General features: G+C 64.9%; 3 protein-coding genes across 4 annotated transcripts; 2 read left to right on the plus strand and 1 right to left on the minus strand.

The window, feature by feature from the left end:
- The first annotated feature begins 4,330 nt into the window (after window positions 1-4,330).
- GRPEL1 (GrpE like 1, mitochondrial) lies at window positions 4,331-6,442 on the plus strand. The gene is made up of 4 exons (XM_040965896.1): window positions 4,331-4,405; window positions 4,976-5,138; window positions 5,504-5,585; window positions 5,841-6,442. Exons 1-4 carry the CDS (start codon window positions 4,344-4,346, stop codon window positions 6,185-6,187), a joined length of 654 nt encoding a protein of 217 aa, XP_040821830.1. The 5' UTR covers window positions 4,331-4,343; the 3' UTR covers window positions 6,188-6,442.
- Window positions 6,443-7,562: 1,120 nt separating this feature from the next.
- Window positions 7,563-14,671, minus strand: TADA2B (transcriptional adaptor 2B). Of its 2 annotated transcripts, none has more exons than XM_040965894.1 (2): window positions 14,297-14,671; window positions 7,563-10,092 (listed from the first exon to the last, which is right to left on the minus strand). In XM_040965894.1, exons 1-2 carry the CDS (start codon window positions 14,564-14,566, stop codon window positions 9,100-9,102), a joined length of 1,263 nt encoding a protein of 420 aa, XP_040821828.1. In that variant the 5' UTR covers window positions 14,567-14,671; the 3' UTR covers window positions 7,563-9,099. The 2 variants fall into 2 exon arrangements, with proteins under 2 accessions (XP_040821828.1, XP_040821829.1); XM_040965895.1 differs by having other exon boundaries at window positions 14,522-14,578.
- Window positions 14,672-15,152: 481 nt separating this feature from the next.
- On the plus strand, window positions 15,153-16,904 carry CCDC96 (coiled-coil domain containing 96). The gene has a single exon (XM_040966310.1). The coding sequence runs from the start codon at window positions 15,153-15,155 to the stop codon at window positions 16,902-16,904; it is 1,752 nt and encodes a 583-aa protein (XP_040822244.1).
- The last annotated feature ends 1,417 nt before the right edge of the window (window positions 16,905-18,321 follow it).

Below are 18,321 nucleotides of genomic sequence, written 5' to 3' on the forward strand. Positions count from 1 at the left end.
GTCCCGATGTTGTTGACAGCAACAGTATGTCCTGGGCTCCCGGGAACAGGGGACACACATCAACACTGTCATTCTTCTGGCTTCATTTTTTTCAGATTTCATCCTATCCACTTGGCCACACAAAAGCAAGTTAGCCTGCTCATGGCCAGCGGATTAAGCCACTGCCTGCAACAGAATCCCACATGAGCTCTGGTTCCAAGTCTGGCTGTTGGACTTGCTGTAACAGCTTAACTGGCTGATCTCCCCTTGTAAGCACCTTGGTGGTATGTGGCCGGGCAGTCAGCTCTGTTCTCGGCTGCCCCAGGCCCAACGTCCACCGGCACAGGTGCTGGTAGAGGCAGTCACGCATGTGGGGATGGGAGCCGGCCCCTTCTCTCTCCAGCTCTGCAAGGTGGCATCTGCTGGTGGAGGCAGTCAAACATGTGGGGACAGGAGCCAGCGCCTCCTCCCTCCAGCCCTCCGGAAGGCAGCCCCTGCGTTAACACATCCCCCTGCCCTGCCCCAGTGCCCCAAGCTTTGCCGGTTCTCGGTGGTGCCCACCCAAGCTGCATCTACCTCCAGTCGCTCATCTCCCTCCTCGTGCCCAGGACCTGCCCTCTCCTCAGCAAGAAGTCCAGGGCACGTGATACCCTCATCCGAAGCAGACTGGTGCTGCCAATGGCCTTGGGACCCAGGTCAGGGGTATGTGTGGCAGAAACCCCTCCGGGAGCATCGGTGAGCCCCGCCTGCATCCCTCCCCTGGCTGTTCCTGCTCAAGGACAGCAAGCTGTGAGGCAGCACCCCTGCTATGTGTGTGCCAGCAGAAACCCTGCAGCCACGGGTGGTGCCTCGAGTTCCTTCCTCTTCTCCTGCCCCCGGCTGTCAACACCCGCACCTGCTGGGTCCCGCACCTGGGGACACAACAGCGCCAATGAACCCTGGTGCAGGGAGCATGAGCCGGACACAGAGCTCAGCTCCTGACGGACAACAAACGCCAGCCCGAGTTCCGGGAACCGCTAGGCCCACCAAGGACCGCTTTGGGGGCAGACAGGGTGGGCCACACCATGGACAACCTGAGGGAGGCCATCTGGGGCTAGGTCGGGGAGGTGGCCAGGAACGGGACAACTGGTGACGCCTACGTCCAGGCACCGCTGTGGCGGCCTGTTTTGCCCGAGGTCAAATCCCTCCGTAAGGTCAAGGTTGAGAGCACACATTCTCCCAAGGGTGAGGACCAAAGGAGGAGAGAACATGAAAGGTGAATACTTGCCTGGCTTGGTGGCTTCCATGCTGCTTTCTGTAAACCAGCCCAGGGGCCCTGGGGCTGACCCCTGTAGGGACTACCCAGGGACAGGTGCTGCAGGTACTGGGCAGGAGCAGGGAACCTTGGGTCGTAAGCAGGTGGGACCACGGTCAGCAGGCCCTGCCCCTCCCACAGCCAGGTGTGGCCTCTAAAGCCCAGCCGACACGGATCCACCCAGAGCAGGCACAGCTGCTGACGGACAACAGCCCAAGGCATGCAGCGAATTCCTCCCCCCACGGATGGAGAAGTCCAGTCATTTGTGCTAGTCGCAGACCAACCAGGCCGGAGTCCAGCTCACTGGCCAGGGCGCCAGGGCCTCTGTGCAGGCCCCTTCCTGCGGCACCAGCCCTGAGAAGTGACCTGGGCTGCAGGACGCTCCTGGATCAGCATCTCCGCCCGGGGTGCCTTCTGCAGAGTCCCTACAGCAGCAGCCAATGGAGGGGGGCATCCTAGGCCTTGGTCACAGAGTGCGAGGGAAGGCGCATCTGCTTGCATTTGCACCAACAGGAGGTGCAGCAGACACGGGCTTGGACCCCCACTGTCTGCTCCACACGAGGCTCCGGTAGAGTTGCAGGGATTCGAGCTGATGGCACTGGGTTAGGCTTGGGGTCCGGGTGGATGTGGAGGGGTGCAGGGGAAGGACATGGATTTGGGGAGTGGGCTGTTCTGGGTTGAACCACATCAGACACACAACTCCCAGTAACCAGAGGACCTCAGCCCTGCTCACCTCGGGGAAATGAGGGTTTCCTGGGCCTGGCACCTCCGCCCGGCGTCCATCTCCGTGTCACTGGTTGCCCAGGTGTAACCAACAGACAAGCAGCCACCTTCACATTACAAACCCCCAAAGGCAGCCCGTGGGGGGGGGCTGATCATTTAGATCCTCCAGTCTGCGTGACCTGGATGCCCCCATGGCAGGCCGCTCCCAGCCCCTACCTCCCACTGCACACCCCAGCATGGACAGTGCCGGAAACCGTGAGGCTGCTGGGACGGGGAGGTGGGGAAGGGGTGCGTCTGCAGCCTGGTGCCCTTGGCCTGGGAACGCCTTTCATCAAAGACACCACCTAGAGAGTGTAAGGGGATGTGGGGCACAGCCTTCAAATCAGTACACAAATCTGGAAAGAGAGAGCAAGCGACCAGCTCAAAGGACCAGCCCAAGGGCTGCCCCATGGCTGTGGATGGCACAAGACAGGTGGGCTGAACACACTTTGAACAAAGTGTCGTTGCTGGGAGGCTGCAGTAAGTGCCACATGAGGTTGGCAAGGCGTCCCCTCCAGCCCAAGGGGGTTCCCCACCCCAAGTAAGCCAGGCGAGTGCAATGTGGGGCAGACCAGTGCAGTGTGACATAAAGGGGGTCATGATGAGGTCAAGGCCGAGTGCGCAGACCAACACTAACCCAGAAGCTGCAGTGAGTTCACATGAGTCTGGGGCCTTGGCAGTCTGTCTACAGGCTGCAAGCAGCAACCATGCAGCCACAAGGGGCACCGACACACAGACAGGCACCCAGTGGGCACAGGTGTCGGAGGGGAGGGCTGCCAGCAAGGAGGTGACGGGCAGCTTGTGCAACAGCCACAGCCCTTCAGCAGCCTGGAAGGTCCCCACGACAACGGCCTTGCCCCTAGGCATCCCCAGAAAGCCACAGCCAGAATCTGGAATAGGCAGCCTGGCATCACGACAGTGCCAGGGCCCCTCTCCCCTGATCCTAACACTCCGAGACGCTAAGCAGCTGACGCCGACGCTCACTCTAGGGACAGGAGGAGTGAGTAGAACCAGAAATCGGATTTCCACGGCAGAAAAACACTCAGTTTCTCAATGGGAAATTGGTCAGGTAACTGACAGGTGCCAATCCAGGAAGGACTTGCCAGTGGACATAGCCGACATGCAGGCAATTCTAGAACGTGGGAATAAGATAAGATAACACCATTTTTACACACAGATGTGCAGCCCTCCCTGGCGGCAGGCTCAGCATGGACCCTGGTGGGCGCTGCCAGCTGGAAGCCTCGATGCTCACCTGCAGCCCTGGCTCCCCCTGCCAATTGGCGGTGAGAATGTCAGGGTAGCAACCGCTGGACGCTGTGGCCATCCAGCTGTCCCAGGCACAGCCGATGCTAACGGGAATCCAAACCTTGGGTAGGGCCCTGTCCCTGGGAGAGAGACCCGGAGGAAGCTCCTGGCTCCTGGCTATGCACCGGCCCAGTTCTGGCAGTTGCAGCCATCTGGGGAGAGAATCAACAGATGGAAGATCTTTCTGTCTGTATATCTGCCTTTCAAATAAAAATAAAGATATCACTTATTTAAAAACATTTAAAAGGCAGTGCAGATTTGCCCAGGCCTTGGTTTTAAGCGGCTCTCCTGGGGGCCACACCCGATCCCACGAGGCAGCGCGGCAGATTCTGACGTGTCCACTAGCTGGCCACTTCAGCTGTCAGGCCTGCGACCCTTCTGGTGCCGCTCCCGTCCCCGACGGCGCCCTGTGCGGTTCAGAGCGCACGGGCACCGGCTGCCCAGCCCTCTGCTGGACGCGGGCGCAGACGGCGGGCCCGGCAGCCGCCGAGGGGCGTCAGGCAGGACTCGCTCCAGCAGGTGGGTGCCCGTGCGCCCTCGGACCGGGGACATGCCGTCCTCGAGCGTGGGGAGCCCTGGGCCTCCCGCTCTCGGGCAGCCCCGGGCTGGGCCCGCTGCCTCCGCTCGCCCGCGTGCTTCCCGCCACGTTCCGTCCGTGGGGGGACCGACCCTTCCCGCTCCGCCACGGATGTCACCCGGAGCCGCGAGCACTCGCCGCCCACCCCAGCCAGGGTCGCTTCCGGCTCCCCGCCCCCGCATGCTCGCTCCTCATTGGCTCTCCCTCTTCCTCGACTTCCTTTACCTTTCACCTCCTCACCTTCGGGAGCTCCCGGAGGCCTCAGGGCCCGCCCACCATGCTCTGCCCGTATTGGTGATCTTGTCTGTCCATCACAGAACCAGCGGAGTGCGATTGGCTGACAAGAAGTGGCGGGGCGGGGAAGTCGGGCCAGCGTCCGCGCGCAGGCCCAGTGCCTACGCAGTCTCGGCACGGGCAGTGGCGGTCATGGCGGCCCGGTGTGTGAGGCTGGCGCGGCGCGGTCTGCCGGCTTTGGCGTTGTCCCTCAGGTGAGGGGCGCCGGGTTTTCCTGGCCCGGGGAGGGAGTGCGGCTCCTCAGCGCCGCCTCTGCTCCGGGTGGCCTTTCCCGGGCCAGCCTCAGGCTCCGGGCAGAGCGAGTCCCGAGGCGGCATCGGGGTGCGAGGTCCGGCCGGGCCGCGGGGCGGAGGGACGGGGCCGCGGGGGCCGGCCCCCAGGACTGTCCCCGCCCGGCCGCGAGTTCTCTGCCCTGCTGCCGAGTCGGAGGCCGAACGAGCGGCGGGGCTCGCGCTGGCTGCGCGGCTGGGCCGGGGGCCCGGGTCCCCCCTCGGCGGCCGCGGTGAGGTTGACAGCCAGAAGTGACCGCCGCGCTCCCCGCGTCGGCATCGTGGTCCGCGGGGTGGGCAGCGGGCGAGCGGCCAGGCTCTGCCATGTGCGGGAGGAGGAGCGGGTGCGCTGCGCCGAGCGGGGCCCGTGGCCGGTCCGGGCGTGGGCTGCGTTGGGTTGCAGCAGCCGGGAGGACCCCCGCGCGTTGCGGGCAGGTGGTCTTGGTTGCGCCACCGTCAGCTTGGGCCCCCCGACCCTGACGAGCTGTGCCGCAGGTCGTCGCCCCGGCTGCTGTGCACGGCTGCCAGGCAGAAGAACAGCGGCCCGAGCCTGGAGGAGGACGCGGGGCCTGGGGAGTCCAAGGGCGAGCCGGCGGCGGCCGAGAAGAGCCTGCGGGAGGAGAAAGTCAGGCTGGAGGAGCAGCTGAGGGAGACCACGGTGAGGCCCGGGCTGCCCTGCTGGCCTTGCGAAGGCGTGGGGGTGGGGAAGAGCCCTGCTGAAAGATGAACAAACAGGTGCCTCAAGGGGCAGGGCAGGTGAGCGTGCCCCGGGTGGTAGAACTGCAGTGGTCGGAGTCCCAGGCTCGGGGAACTGGGCAGGCGGCCACCACAGGAAACAGGCTCCAGGTCTCCGCTCTGCCCCGTGTCCGTGCTCCTCTGAGATCCCAGGCTCGAGCCGTGGGCACAGGAAGGGGGATGCACGCGGGGGAGGCTTGGCCGGGGCGACGCAGCCCCGCTACAGCCTGGCTGGCTGAGCTCCCAGCCCCCTGTGACTCCCAGCCCCTCTACTCCCTCTGTCTGCAGGAGAAGTACAAGCGCGCACTGGCCGACACAGAGAACTTGAGGCAGAGGAGCCAGAAGTTGGTGGAGGAGGCCAAGTTATACGGTCAGTGTGGCTAGCAGGCCCTGGGCGCAGGTGGCTAGGAGCTGGCACCGTCACTACCCTCCCCTGTGTATATGGGCGCCGGTCCTGAGCCCTGGCGGGTCACTGTCCCAGTGCTGCACCGTGTGGCTGTGACTGCGTCCTCGGGGTCATGAAGCACTCTCCCTGCCACCTGTGCTCCCGGCTCTGCTCTCGGTCCACAGTGCCAGCCCGTGCCCGCGCAGGCAGCCTGGGGCACACTGCTCTCCCTCCACACAGGCATCCAGGGCTTCTGCAAGGACCTGCTGGAGGTGGCCGACATCCTGGAGAAGGCCACGCAGAGCGTCCCGCGGGAGGAGGTGCGGGACGACAACCCACACCTCAAGAGCCTGTACGAGGGGCTGGTCATGACCGAGGTCCAGATTCAGAAAGTGTTCGCCAAGCACGGCCTGCTGCGGCTCGACCCCGTGGGGGCCAAGTTCGACCCTTATGAGCACGAGGCCTTGTTCCACACGCCGGTGGAGGGTAAAGAGGCGGGCACGGTGGCACTGGTGAGCAAGGTGGGCTACAAGCTTCATGGGCGCACCTTACGGCCCGCCCTGGTGGGGGTGGTGAAGGAGGCGTAGCCGCACCCGGATTCTGAGCCCACTGAAGCCTGGGCCGTCTGGTCCCGCCCGTGGATGCACCTGACCTTCCCCACCCCGGCTGGAAAGCTTCAGTGACTTTGGCCCTGCTGGAGACGAAGCCAGTGGAGCAGCCGGGCTGTTCATGGACTTGGGGCCCCGCATCTGCTCACTAGGTGAGGGCTGGTGGGATCCAGCTGTAGCTGCTCAGACCAGACAGCCCCAATAAAAGGGCTCAGGAGCTCGCTGTGGACCCTGGCCGCACCGTCCGCGTGTCCGCTCTCTGCGTGGCGCCGCTCCTGCGTTCGTCACTGCGCGGTCACGGGGCCCTGGGGAGGCTAAGCCCCAGGCCAGCAGTGTCCCTTGCCCATTCTCACACCCTGGTTTTGCCCATTGTCGAGTTTGCCAGAATTCCTGTTCTGCTCATCGGATTGTAGGAGTGGTTCCATCTGGTCAGGTGGCCTCAAGAGCCGAGGCCATGTGCCTGGGGTGCTGGGAGCCCAGGGATGTGGTTTCTTCCTGGCCTGGAAGCCTCAGGGCCTCCGACACAGGACAGCTGACCATAGCAGAGCCAGCAGCTCTGCCAGCACAGGCTCTGCTGGTCCAGGGAGATACATGACCTCAAAGCCCCAGGCACGCCGAGCTGTAGCAACAGTGGCCATTGGGCCCTTGGACATGGGCTCTGGAGCTGTTGGACCTGGCCCCTTGGCGAACCTGGGTCTTCAGAAGGATGAGCGATCAGCTCTGGGTCAAGGCAAAATGGCCTTGCTCTGGCAGTGGCAGGTGGTGTCTGGCAGCTGGGCTTCATTGGTTCACCCTGTGAGGTACAGCATGCAAGGTGCACTGCGGCCCACTGTTCACACTGTTCTTCCAGCTAGCCCAGCAGCTCGCCCCAGGCCTGGAGGCAGCAGGCTGGGCTGCCGCCTCTGTCCCAGTGGCAGGGTCATCGCTGCCTCAACTGAGGGCACCCCACCTGCATTCCCTCCACTGCCTCCTGTATCTCTGTGGCAGGTGGCACAAGGCATGTGCAGGGCGTGTGTTTCCCAGGAAGTTTGAACATCTGGATTTGGGGTCTCCACGGGCAGCCCATCCCAGCTTCAGTCACACCTTCCCCCAGCCCCGCCTGTGTCACCATGCTCGGCAACCGTACTCTCCTTGTGTGTGGCGGCAAGCTGGGCCCCCAGGCAAGGGCTGAGGCGGCCACAGCACCAGCTACAGTAGACCTCCTGTAAGTAGTGGGGGCCAGGGGGCCAGGTCTGGCTGCCCATGCACTGCCTGCCTGGGGAGGAGCTGCGTGAAGAGGCCCCAGACCCCAGCTCCCCACTGCTCTAAGATGTGGGGCCTGAGGACTCCGGCGGGAAGAAGCAAGCACCGACACTTTATTCTCAACTCCTTTAATGTGTAAAAGGGGAATAAAAACGCTTGCCAGCACCTCAGTGTCCACATATTCTTGGGATGTCAGCCACCACAGGGCGCGAGTTGGGAAAGCAGAAGGAACCATGTGGTCTACCCAGTGCTGTGTGTTTGCCAGGACCATGAAGTGGAAGACCAGGAGTCCCGAGCTGGCAGCCAGCGGATAGCCTAGGACTACCCATTCTTTCACGCTTACCCTTGAACTTGTCAGTACAGAACATAAATTAATGATACATTCATTGTGGTGTGCAAACAGTCAAGCCAAATCAGTTTTTCATGTCACACCAACACACACAGCCAGGCCCACCTGTGCCAGGGCCCCACCACCCAGCCTATGCTGCAGCAGCCAGTGAAGGGGACCCCTGGTGCTCAGGTCTGTGGGCCCCACCCCAAAACTTCCACCCAAGAACCAAGGGGCCGGCAGTGCTGGGGGGTCCCCAGTCACACCAAACTGTCCAGGAACCCCACACTGAGAACTACGAGCTAGGTGCCACCTCCATCCCTGCCTGGCATGTTCCTGGTATCACGGTTCTGAACCATGTGATGCCAGCATGCAGCGTCACTGACAGCTACACCCGTGTCCAAGACCTCTTTAATGTTTTTATTTAATGCTGAGAGTTGCCCCTGGGGGACAGGGTGTAAGGAAGGGAAAGGCACCGTACCCAAGTTGTCCTTGGAGTTGAGGTGTATGTTTGCCCCCAGGCTGCTGAACCCAAGGGAGAAGCTCGGGAGCAGGAGGCCTGGGGTGCCCCGGTGCGGGAGGGCCAGCAGGGCTCGCCACAGGCTGTGGGGCAGGGGCCCAGAGGGGCCGGAAGACAAATGACTGCCTCGAGTTGCAGACGGGAGGTACCGTGCACATCCTCTGACAGGAACCAGGGCAGGCGTGGGCAGGCAGGGCAGGGGCCCAGCGGGCGTACTCGGGACGGAGGAGGGGAGTGGGGTGCTGGCCTGTAAGCATAAAGCCGGTATGAGCTGGAAGCTGAGCTGGCCAGGCAGTGCCCCGCTTGCAGTGCTGCGAGCTGCGGGACCCGAGGCAGCTGGTGCCCGGACCTGGAGCTCCCAGCCTTGCATTCAACAGCCGGAGACAGAGCGGGTGGGCGGTGCTGGCGCCCCCTGCGCCCCCTACTGCCATGCCTTGTGTGTACAGGAGCAGGGCCACACACGAGTGTGGCCAACAGTCAGATGGAAGCTGGCGGCTGCTGTGTCCAGCAGGCTCCCGCGGAAATGTGCTCCTGTGCTCTCCTCAGCTGCGGCCGCCTCCCTGTAAAGTGCTTGTGCCCAGCACCGCACTCGGGCAGAGGGACCCTGCGGGCACCACACCCAAGGAAAGCTTGTGGCACCAACAGAGCTAGTGGCTCGCTGTCCAGCAGGAACGCTGGGCTCCTGTTACCCATAGTGCAGCAGTCTTTGTACCCAAAGGGAAGAAAACTCACCAAGTAAAAGGCAATGTGCCAGTCTTACACTATTCCCTGGGACCCAGGGCCTGCGTCAGGAGGGCAGCTTCAGGCGGTGTCCCTGGATATCCAACCGCTCTCTGTGAGGAAGTTCAAAATCCTTTTCTTGAGGACCTTGTCCAGGTAGCTGGGCAGGCGGCTCTTGGAGGGGATGCCCTGGCGCTTCTGCAGGTGGTCCCTGATGATGATGGTCTTGACGGTCACGTAGCGTGCGGGGCTGAGGTTGAGCGAGCTGCACAGCAGCTTCTCGCGGTCTGACAGCAGCTCGAAGCCCGGCAGGTTCTCAATGGCCGCGAACTCGCCGTCCTTGCCGTCCTCCTTGCCCCGCTTGGAGCCCGCCAGGCTCTTGTTCTCCTTCCGCTTCTCCCGCTTGTGCCGCGCCGCCTCGTACTCGGCCGACTCCTCCATCTTGGTGATGCCGTTGCGCCGGTAGCGCTGCAGCTCGCGGATCTTGGCCCGCAGCACCTTCTCCTTGTGCATGTTCTCGAACAGGTCGTCGAACTCCTTGCAGGACATGAACTGGTAGAGCGGCCGCAGCTTGAGCCGCAGCTCCTTCTCCTCCTTGCTGACCTTGCGCCTCAGCGCCTTCTCCTTCTCCTTCCTCTCCCTGCCCAGGAAGGCGGGCACCAGGTTGTAGTCGCGGGCGATGTTCTTGCGCCGCTGCCGCTCCCTGAGCTTGCGCACGTACATGTCCACGTGCGCGCGCTTCAGCTCGATCTCCACGTCGTCGTCGTCGTAGTTGACCGACAGCCCGCTGATGAGCGTCTCGGCGTCCTGGTCGTACTCGATCTCGTAGTCGTCGCGCAGCGGCATGTAGCCCAGCTGCTGCTGCTCGGCCACGGAGATGTCCAGCGGGGGCAGCGGCGTGGTGAGGCTGGGCGAGAGCGGGCCTCCGCTCGGGCACGTGTGGTCCGTCACGCGGTTGGGGATGGTGTCGGGGATGCAGGCCTTGCCCAGGTTGCCGTGGATGTACATGCTCACGTAGTGCTCCATCACCTCCTGCGGGGTCCGGGACGCGCCCACGTGCGCAGCCATGTCCTCCTGCAACACATGGCGCCGGGTGAGCCCAGGCTGTGGCGCCGGCACCGGGAGCCTGGGCCCTCGGCCTCAGCCGCACGGGACACAGGGCACGGGGGGCCAAGGTCACGGCTGAGCCGGAGGCTGAGCCAGGGCCGGGCCTGCTTCAGGCCTTACTCTGTTCTTATTTCTGCAGCGGGAAGTCCTGGCTGAGTGTCCCAGGACCCAGAGGAGAGCGAGCCTCCAGACAAGGCCGGTGACACAGGGGACCCGCCGTGGGCAGGCCAGTCTGTCCCCGCACCGGCTGCTCGAGAACAAGCTGAGAGCTTGCCACAGCGGCTGACGCATTCACCAGGGCCCCGAGAAGGGAACCCCTGAACGGCCAGCCCCTTAACGGGAGGAAACCGTACAACCCCCTCATCTTTTCCTTCTGCCAAGAGGCCTCTTCCTCAGCGCCGACCGCTAAAGCCACTTCAGACTCACTGCCGACTGCTCGTTCATTTCCCAGCCGCCCGTGGGCCTCACTGGGCAGTCTGAACAGCCCTCATGTGGCTGGGGAACAGGTTCGGCGCCCCCAGGAGGAAGCAGCTGGCCCATCCCGGCCATCAGCCACCTGTGGGGAGGTGTCCACGGCTTTGTCCCCAACCCCAGTCTCAGCCTTCCAGGGGGACATGCGCCCCAGCCCTCCAGTCTTGGGGCCTCGTGCGTGTGCCTGGAGGGCGGGATGGAATGAAGGCTGCAGCTGGGGGAACCTGCAGGCTGGAGTCTAGACCCATCCTGCTCCCTAGAGCCACACTTCAGGAAGCACTGGGGCCCCTACGGGACAAGAGCCAGGGCCACGCTGTGCCACCGTCACCACCCGTCTCTGGCCTCGGCGTGCCAGGCAAACAGCAGAGAGAGGTCGGTGGGGAGGGGGCTGCTGTTCTCTGTTCTCAGCAGCCCTGGGGGGAAGGAAGGGGCTGTATGGGATGGGAGCCTGGGGTGAGCTCAGCCCTGTCTTGAACAGCTGCCCCGACCCTAGTCGCAGCTGGGAGGAGGGACTGCTTCAGCCGTGTGCACACGGCAAGCTCCCCAGACCCCGTCAACCCCAGACCTGCTGTCACCTGCCCCACCTGAGATGTGCCAGGAGATCGGTCCCAACTCCTGCCTGCTCCTCTGGGAAGTTCCAGAACAAAACGCCCCCTGCTCCTACCCAGGCAGATGCCAGGTCAGGCTTCTTGCTCTGGCCCTGGCCCTGGCTCTACCATGAAAAAGTTACTTAACCCCTCTGTGCCGCCATCTCCTGGTCTGGATTCTGGGGCGCTGGAGGTGACAGCAGTGCTGCGGCTCGAAGCCCTCAGGGCCCAGTGCTGGTCACCCATGGCTCCGTCAGTGGCCACGCCCTGGCCTCGGCTGCTGCCTGCCTGGCATGGCCTCTCCATCCACAGGACTCAAGAGCTCCTGTGGTTCCTAGTCACGGGTCAGGACCTCATCAGAGCAAGCCATACCAGGCCTGCCAGCGCTATGTCACTCTGGCAGTCTGGCAGGGAACCTGTCACATGGTCGCACTGACAGAACGTGGCTGGGCCGGGGGCCTCATGCCTACACTGACCCTGACAAACTGCAGGGGCTTCATGCACCAGTGGCACTCCTGCACCACTGCTCCCACCTGCCCCAGGGAACTGCACTGCAGCCCTCCATGCCACCCCGGGTCATCCTCAGCGAGGGAGGGCGCCTGTGGGCAGAGCTCCAGGCCCAGTGGGATTACAAAGAGATGGGCTCTGCTTGGGGTGGGTTCCTGGCCAGCGGTTAAGGCGGAGTCCCAGCCCCAGCTGTGGACAGAAGTTTCCCACTGGTGCAGACCATGGCGGGTGCGGGGCAGTGGCGAGATGCCCACGATGGGTTCTGCTGACCACGCAGGAGACCTGGCTCTCCCAAGCCTTAGTCGCTGTGGGCACCTGGGCAATGAGTCAGAGGAAGGAGTTTTCGCTCTAAATGACAGAAATAAAACTCTGGCCACATGACAGGGCAGGCAGGGGACCAGGCAGGGTCCTGGCATGCCCTGTCCAGCCCTCGCCACCACAGGTCTTCGGGGAGTTCCTGGCACTGCCAGCTTTGCACGCCAACCACACACATGGGCTCCTGCCCTCCCAATCAGTCCTGCTGTCACCTCCCAGGAAAAGTCACTGCTGCCACTTTGGCTCACACTCAGATCCAGATGACAAGGCCTTCTGGCTGGCATTCCTGGGCACCTGACAAGGCAGGGGCTGGCACACCAGCCTGCCTGGGGTGACACAGAGAGACCAGGGACACAGCCACACTGTGCCATTACGGGCACGCCTGGACCAAGGCCGGGCACTCCTGGCAGCTGTGTGGCCGTCCTTCCTGGACACAGGGTGCCTGGCCACATGCTTCCTTGTCAGATGGGAAACCTAGGGTGCCCACACGTTCTCGGATGACCTGAGCAACACACACCGCAGGCTTCTTGGGGGCCAAGCCTCAACTCGGATCCTGCAGCTCTGCCTGTTACGTGCCCAGAAGACAGAGAGCCATGGCGTGTCCAGCAGGGAGATGCCATGTGTGCCCATGCCGAGGGGGAGCAGGCAGCAGCACAGTGGCCCTGAGGACACTCCCTCAGTGACACATGGCCCAGCCACCAAGGGCATACAGCAGAGGGGGAGCAGGCAGGATCCTGGTAGGGCTGCAGCCCAGAGGCCAGCCCTGTGGGCCGCAGGTACCAGTCCTGGTGGAGTGGGCAGACGAAAGCATGGGCTGGTGACCCTGAACTTCCCATGTTCCTGTCTCTGGGGGATCTGCTGTTATCCTGAGGGGAAGGTTTTCAGTGGGGACTTCCTGCTTTCTGCGGTGCACCCGAGCACCCCAGGGAGGTGCTGGGCCCGTGAAGCGAGGAGCCCAGAGAGCCCCGGCCGGGCTGAGCCCTGTCCACCCACGGGTGCTCTTTCCTGTCTGCAGCCCAAGTCCTGCCAGGGGCAGCTCTGATGCGTGGCCACACCTGCAGAAAGCAAGTCACTGACCTCCCCTGCCCGCACCTCGTGCATGCCCATCAGGCCACGCTCTAGCCACACAACTGGATGCACTCATGCCACGTACGGAGGGCCCACACAGCCTGGGGATCCTGAACCACAGCTGCCACTCTGAGTATCACAGAGGCCCCCGGGCCTCAGCTGCCCACAGGGCCTGCAGGTGGTCCGGCCCTGGGAGCCACTGACGTGTGCACTCCAGCGTCTGCCAGAGAGCCATGTCTCAAGCTGCAGAGCTTCGGCTGAGGACAGACACTGCCCAGAGGGGTCAGGCAGCCAGTCCACAAGGGCACAACAGCCACAGTGCGGCCCCAGGGCCTGCCCCATCCACCTGCCCTCGGACACGCTGCCCGGTGACTGGCGTACACACTGGAGAAGCCTTGCCCTGCAGCCCGGATTTCTTCCACGGCACCATGCAGGCTTGGCTCCCCAGGCCGTCCCTGCAGGGCCCCCAGAGGCTGCAGTCAGACTGGCTGGTCCAAGCCGGCGGCTCGCACGGGCCCGGAGGCGCGGCACCTGGCATCCAGCAGCACCAGGCCAGCCACTACTGTGGAGCTAAGAGCTGTGAGAAGGACATTGGGAGAGGGAGGTCCCGGAGGTGCTGCTAGGGATGCGCGGTCATGGGTCACCAGGCCTGGAGGGAGAACGTGACCCCGCGGGAGACCACAGGCCAGCACTCATGGGATCGCCCTGAAGCCAGGGGCTGCTGCAGTGTGGTCCCAGTGCGGTCCCGGGGCAGCAGGGGTTGGCCGGAGGGACCGCAGTGGAGCGGGGACGTCTGCCCAGTCCAAGAGGCCGGGGTGACGGGCCTGCCTCCCCGAGGGCTGGCAGGGCTGAGTCCCACGGCTCCCTCACCGTCACCTTGGCTCTGCCTGCAAGGCAATCAGCGGGACTTCCGGCACCGGCTCCGGGTTCGCCATCCACGCCCCGCGAGGCACCTGCTCACTGCAGACCCTGGAGCTGGCACACCCACGCCTTCCTCGGGGCTCCCCGGCTGCCAGCAGCGCTGAGGTCCCACGGGCTGGGTGCACACCCGGGACACACCTGCCGAGGCAGCTCTGCGTGACCTGGGTGCCTTCGGGCCTGGGGAGCCCCGGTCACGCCCACCCGCGGGCCGCGAGCATCCCCCACCGGGCTGGCCCTGGAGGGTGCCCGTCCGACGCCGCCTCGCGGACCGCGGGCCGGGGCGGGCCGGGGCCCTGGCTCACCCAGTTTCCGAAGCCGAACTGCTCGATGGCGTCCAGCAGCAGCTGCTCCTCCCGGCTGGTCCAGCCGCCCTCGGCCTCGGGTCCCCAGAGCGTGAAGCGCCCGCCGTCCACCAGCTGGTAGCCGTGGTAGCGGCGGTGGTGGCCGATTTCGGCGCCGGCCGAGAAGCACTCGGGGCACAGCTCGATGTCCTGGCACTCGGTGCAGCGGAAGCGCAGCGGGCTCACCTCGGCCAGGCAGTACACGCAGTACTTCTTACCAAGCTCCGCCATCTTCGCCCGCTCGCCGCCCGCCGCGCCCCCAGCCGTCAGCGCCGGGCCCGCCGCCCCCGAGCCGCCGCCGCCCCCCGCCGCCACCGCGGCCGCCCCTGCCCAGGCGCCGCCGGAGCCAGCCCGCCGGACGGTCCGCCTCAGCACCAGGCGTCCCCCGGGCCCGGCCCGGCCGCCGCCGCCGTCGCCACAGCCGGCGCCCCGCCGCACCGCGCAGGCGCCCCGCGCGGCCGGGCGGGGCGGGGCGGGGCGGGGCGGGAGGGCCGGGCCGCCGCTCCGCGCCTGCGCGCCGGCCGCCGTCGCCTCGCGGCGCCTCCCCGACGCCCCGCCCCGGGCCAGGCGGTGAGAGGCGAGGCGGGAGCGCCACGCCCCTCGCGGCGCGAGCCTGCGTTCGCTTCCAATCCATGACGTCCGTCTCTCCGTCGGCGGCTCCCGATTGGTCGGCGCCTTGCGGGAGGCGGGAAGGAGTGGGCGGGGCGCCAAGCCAGCGCCTGGCCAATCGCCGGGCCCACCGCGCGCGCCCTTGGTTGCCCCGGGAAACCTAACAGCCAGTTGCCGAGGTCCGCCGACCCGGCCCCGTGGGTCGGAGATGGACGGCGGCTCCGAGCGCCGGGTGAGCACCATGGAGGAAGACGGAGAGGAGGGAGGCCTGGCCTCGCGTCCGTCCGACATCGAGGCCGGCTCTGGTCCCCAGACTTCGGCTGAAACTGCGGAGCCGGGGCCAGAGCCGGAGCCGGGGCCGGAGCCGGGGCCAGAGCCGGAGCCGGGGCCGGAGACGGAGGAAGAGAAGGCGAAGGATGAGGAGAAGCAGGCCGAAGAGGAGGCCGAGGCTTCGGAGCAAGGTGCCGCCGCGGACGAGCAGGCCGAAGCCCCGGAAGGGCCGGAGATCACCGAGGCCCTAGGTGAGGGGGAGCCCCGGGGGCCGGGCAGGCTGTCCGTGGCCAAGCGGGTATCGGATGCCCGGCCCGGGGAACCCGAGGAGGCCGAGGAGGCCGAGAAGGAGGACGAAGAGGAGAAAGAGGAGGAGGAGGAAGAAGGAGAGGAAGAGGACGAGGAGACGCGGGAGAAGGACAGGAGAGCCCCGTCCCGGGCCTCCGTGAGGCTGTCCACGGTCAGCGAGGCAGCCGCAGCCCCGCCGGCCGAGAGGGACATCCCGGAGGAGCAGGCGGAGGCGGCGGGCGAGGAGGACGAGCAGGAGGAGAGGAAGGGGCCGGAGGCGCCGCAGCCGGGCAGCAGGGAGGCGCGGAAGCGCAGCAGCCAGCCGGCCGAGCCGCCCGACTACCACTACGAGGACTACGAGTGGTCGGCGGAGGTGCAGCAGCTGCAGGAGCGCCAGCTGCGCAGCGAGCTGCTGGAGCAGTACCACACGCTGCTGGTGGAGCGCGGCCGCTACCAGCGCTACAACATGTACCTGCAGCACAAGATCGTGGAGGCGCTGCGCAAGAAGAAGGGGCTGGACGCGGCCGAGGCGCCCGAGCGGGCCGCGGCCCAGGCGGCCGAGGCGGCCGAGAAGGAGCAGGCGTACCTGCGACACCTGGCCGTGCTGGAGGAGCTGCGCAAGCAGGAGGCGGACGACCTGGAGTGGTACCACCAGGAGCTGGAGCAGCTGAAGCTGCAGGGCCAGGAGAAGCTGGCCCGCGTGGACAAGGAGTGGCGTCGCTTCCAGGCGCTCAAAAAGCAGGTGGTGCTGCAGGCCATGGGCAGCTGGCGCCTGCGGGGCGGGCGCCAGGCAGCGCTGCGGGAGGTGGAGCAGATCCAGGCGCTGGAGGAGCGCAAGGAGCGGGAGATGAGCGCTGTGCGCCTGGAGAACGTGCAGCTGCGCCAGAGCCTGCTGCACTTCGAGACACGCATGCGCGCCCAGGAGAGCCTGGCCGAGGGCCTGCTGCTCATCGACTTCGAGCAGCTCAAGATCGAGAACCAGACCTTCAACGAGAAGGTGGAGGAGCGCAACGAGGAGCTGCTGAAGCTGCAGCACAAGGTGACCCAGCACGTGCAGGTGCTCAGCCACGTGAAGGAGAAGCTGCACTTCACTGACGCCGAGAACGCCTGCAAGAAGGCGCAGCTGCTGGAGCTCGAGGCACAGGTGGCCCAGGGCAGGGACCTCCTGACCAAGACCAAGCAGGCCCGTGACAGCCTGCGGGTGGACAACGTCAAGCTGAACCAGAGGTGCGGCCTGCTGGGCAAGGACGCGTTGCTGCGGGACTTGGAGGACAAGGTGGACAGGACGGCGGCCCTCACACAGCGCCTGGAGGCACTCAAGCGTCACCACGCGGGGCTGCTCCTGTCCTGCAAGGGCGTCAAGCAGAAGATCCGGGAGGCCAGGGCCTTCCTCCCCTCCTGAGCCCGACACCGCAGGCGGCCCCGGCACAGCGCAGTTTGTGTTTGCTTTGCATCTGTCCCCTAGCTTTTCAGCACCAGCCTGTTCATGGGACGCTGCACGCCAGCCCAGACACCCAGCCCTCGTGCTCTGCGTGAGGCTTCACGTTAGTAACAGATGTAAACTGTCTTCTTCCTGGAGCTGATGTGAAAAACACATACAGTTCACATGCACACTGCCTTCATCCGGTGCAGGCGGCCGGGGGAAGGGACGGGCTGGAAAGGACTCACGTCCAGGTCACTCCCGAAAGGGCCATCACAGCCAGGCCTGCCAGGCTTTCCCAGTGGGCGGCAATGACACAAGTCCTTGTGCCCACCTGTGTGCCATCAGGAAGCTGGAAGGGGAACAGGGCAGGGACTCAGAACCCAGACACTGCCCAAGCTAGGGGGTGCCACACCCCAATACTGGTCACTGACTTGGAGCTGAGATATGCAGATGAGGGTCCAGGGCAGCCCCTCACTGTCACACCTGGGAGTCAGGAGACAGTGCAGACTGCGCCCTGTGCCGGCGACTGGTCAGTTGTGACAGTAGCTTTATGTTGTGGGAACGGAGGGAGTTGGAGAGCAAGAGTGAGATGACTTGCATGGCTCCATGGAGATGACAGGGCCCATCCCTGCTTGCGCCCAGTGTGTGTGTCAGCAGGGAGCTGGAGCCAGGGCCAAGAAGGGGCACCCTGATGCACCCACTGGGCCCTACACTTGCCCAACCCTATCTGCTGACACCGTTTTGTTCCGCAAAGCATAGCTCCTTGGAATCCTAGGCAAGTTGGCCAGCGTTCCCTTCGCAATCCCCACCCACAGTGCAAACACCAAGGAAACGGTGACCCAGTTGTCTGCTGTCACCTAGGCCCGAGATGCCTTTATGAAGATTTATGTATTTGAAAGGCAGTGCAGAATGAGGGCAAAGGCAAGAAAGGAATTCCACCTGTTGGGTCATTCCCCACCTGGCTACGACAGACAGGGACGGGCCAAGCTGAAGCCAGGCACCTAGAACTTCCTGTGGTCTCCCCTGTGGGTGGCAGAGGCACTCACGCCATCTGCTGCTTGCTGGGCGCACTGGTGGGGAGCCAGCCGGCCCAGTACTTCACCTTTGAGGTGTCTGTGGACTCCAGGAAGAGATCAGAACACGCACCGCTGAGTGTCTCATGGCAGAATCCTGGGTTTGGGCTTGGGAGAAGATGCTGACAGCCCGCCTGTCCAGGGCACAGGAACGATGTCTCTGTGCGGCTGCTGATGTTCCAGGCATAGGGCACCCTTCCCTGGAAGCTCTGGGGTCACTGAGCCCCTGAACAGGGCCCCATGTGTAACCTCCAGCCACCAGCTGCCCCTGAAGCTCCACAGCAGGGCCAGGACATGGTGTACCGCCAGGCCTCCAAGGTCAC

Source organism: Ochotona curzoniae, unplaced genomic scaffold (assembly GCF_017591425.1).
Source record: "Ochotona curzoniae isolate NIBS_2020 unplaced genomic scaffold, NIBS_Ocur_1.0 scaffold_4505, whole genome shotgun sequence".
Lineage (NCBI taxonomy): Eukaryota > Metazoa > Chordata > Mammalia > Lagomorpha > Ochotonidae > Ochotona > Ochotona curzoniae.

Excerpts from the sequence above, each read along its gene's own strand:
- GRPEL1 (XM_040965896.1), top strand. The coding sequence starts at position 4,344 with ATGGCGGCCCGGTGTGTGAGGCTGGCGCGGCGCGGTCTGCCGGCTTTG. Across the intron at positions 4,406-4,975 it reads GCTTTGGCGTTGTCCCTCAG|GTCGTCGCCCCGGCTGCTGT; the intron begins GTGAGGGGCGCC and ends GCTGTGCCGCAG. Across the intron at positions 5,139-5,503 it reads AGCAGCTGAGGGAGACCACG|GAGAAGTACAAGCGCGCACT; the intron begins GTGAGGCCCGGG and ends CTCTGTCTGCAG.
- TADA2B (XM_040965894.1), bottom strand. The coding sequence starts at position 14,566 with ATGGCGGAGCTTGGTAAGAAGTACTGCGTGTACTGCCTGGCCGAGGTG. Across the intron at positions 10,093-14,296 it reads AGTTCGGCTTCGGAAACTGG|GAGGACATGGCTGCGCACGT; the intron begins GTGAGCCAGGGC and ends CATGTGTTGCAG.
- CCDC96 (XM_040966310.1), top strand. The coding sequence starts at position 15,153 with ATGGACGGCGGCTCCGAGCGCCGGGTGAGCACCATGGAGGAAGACGGA.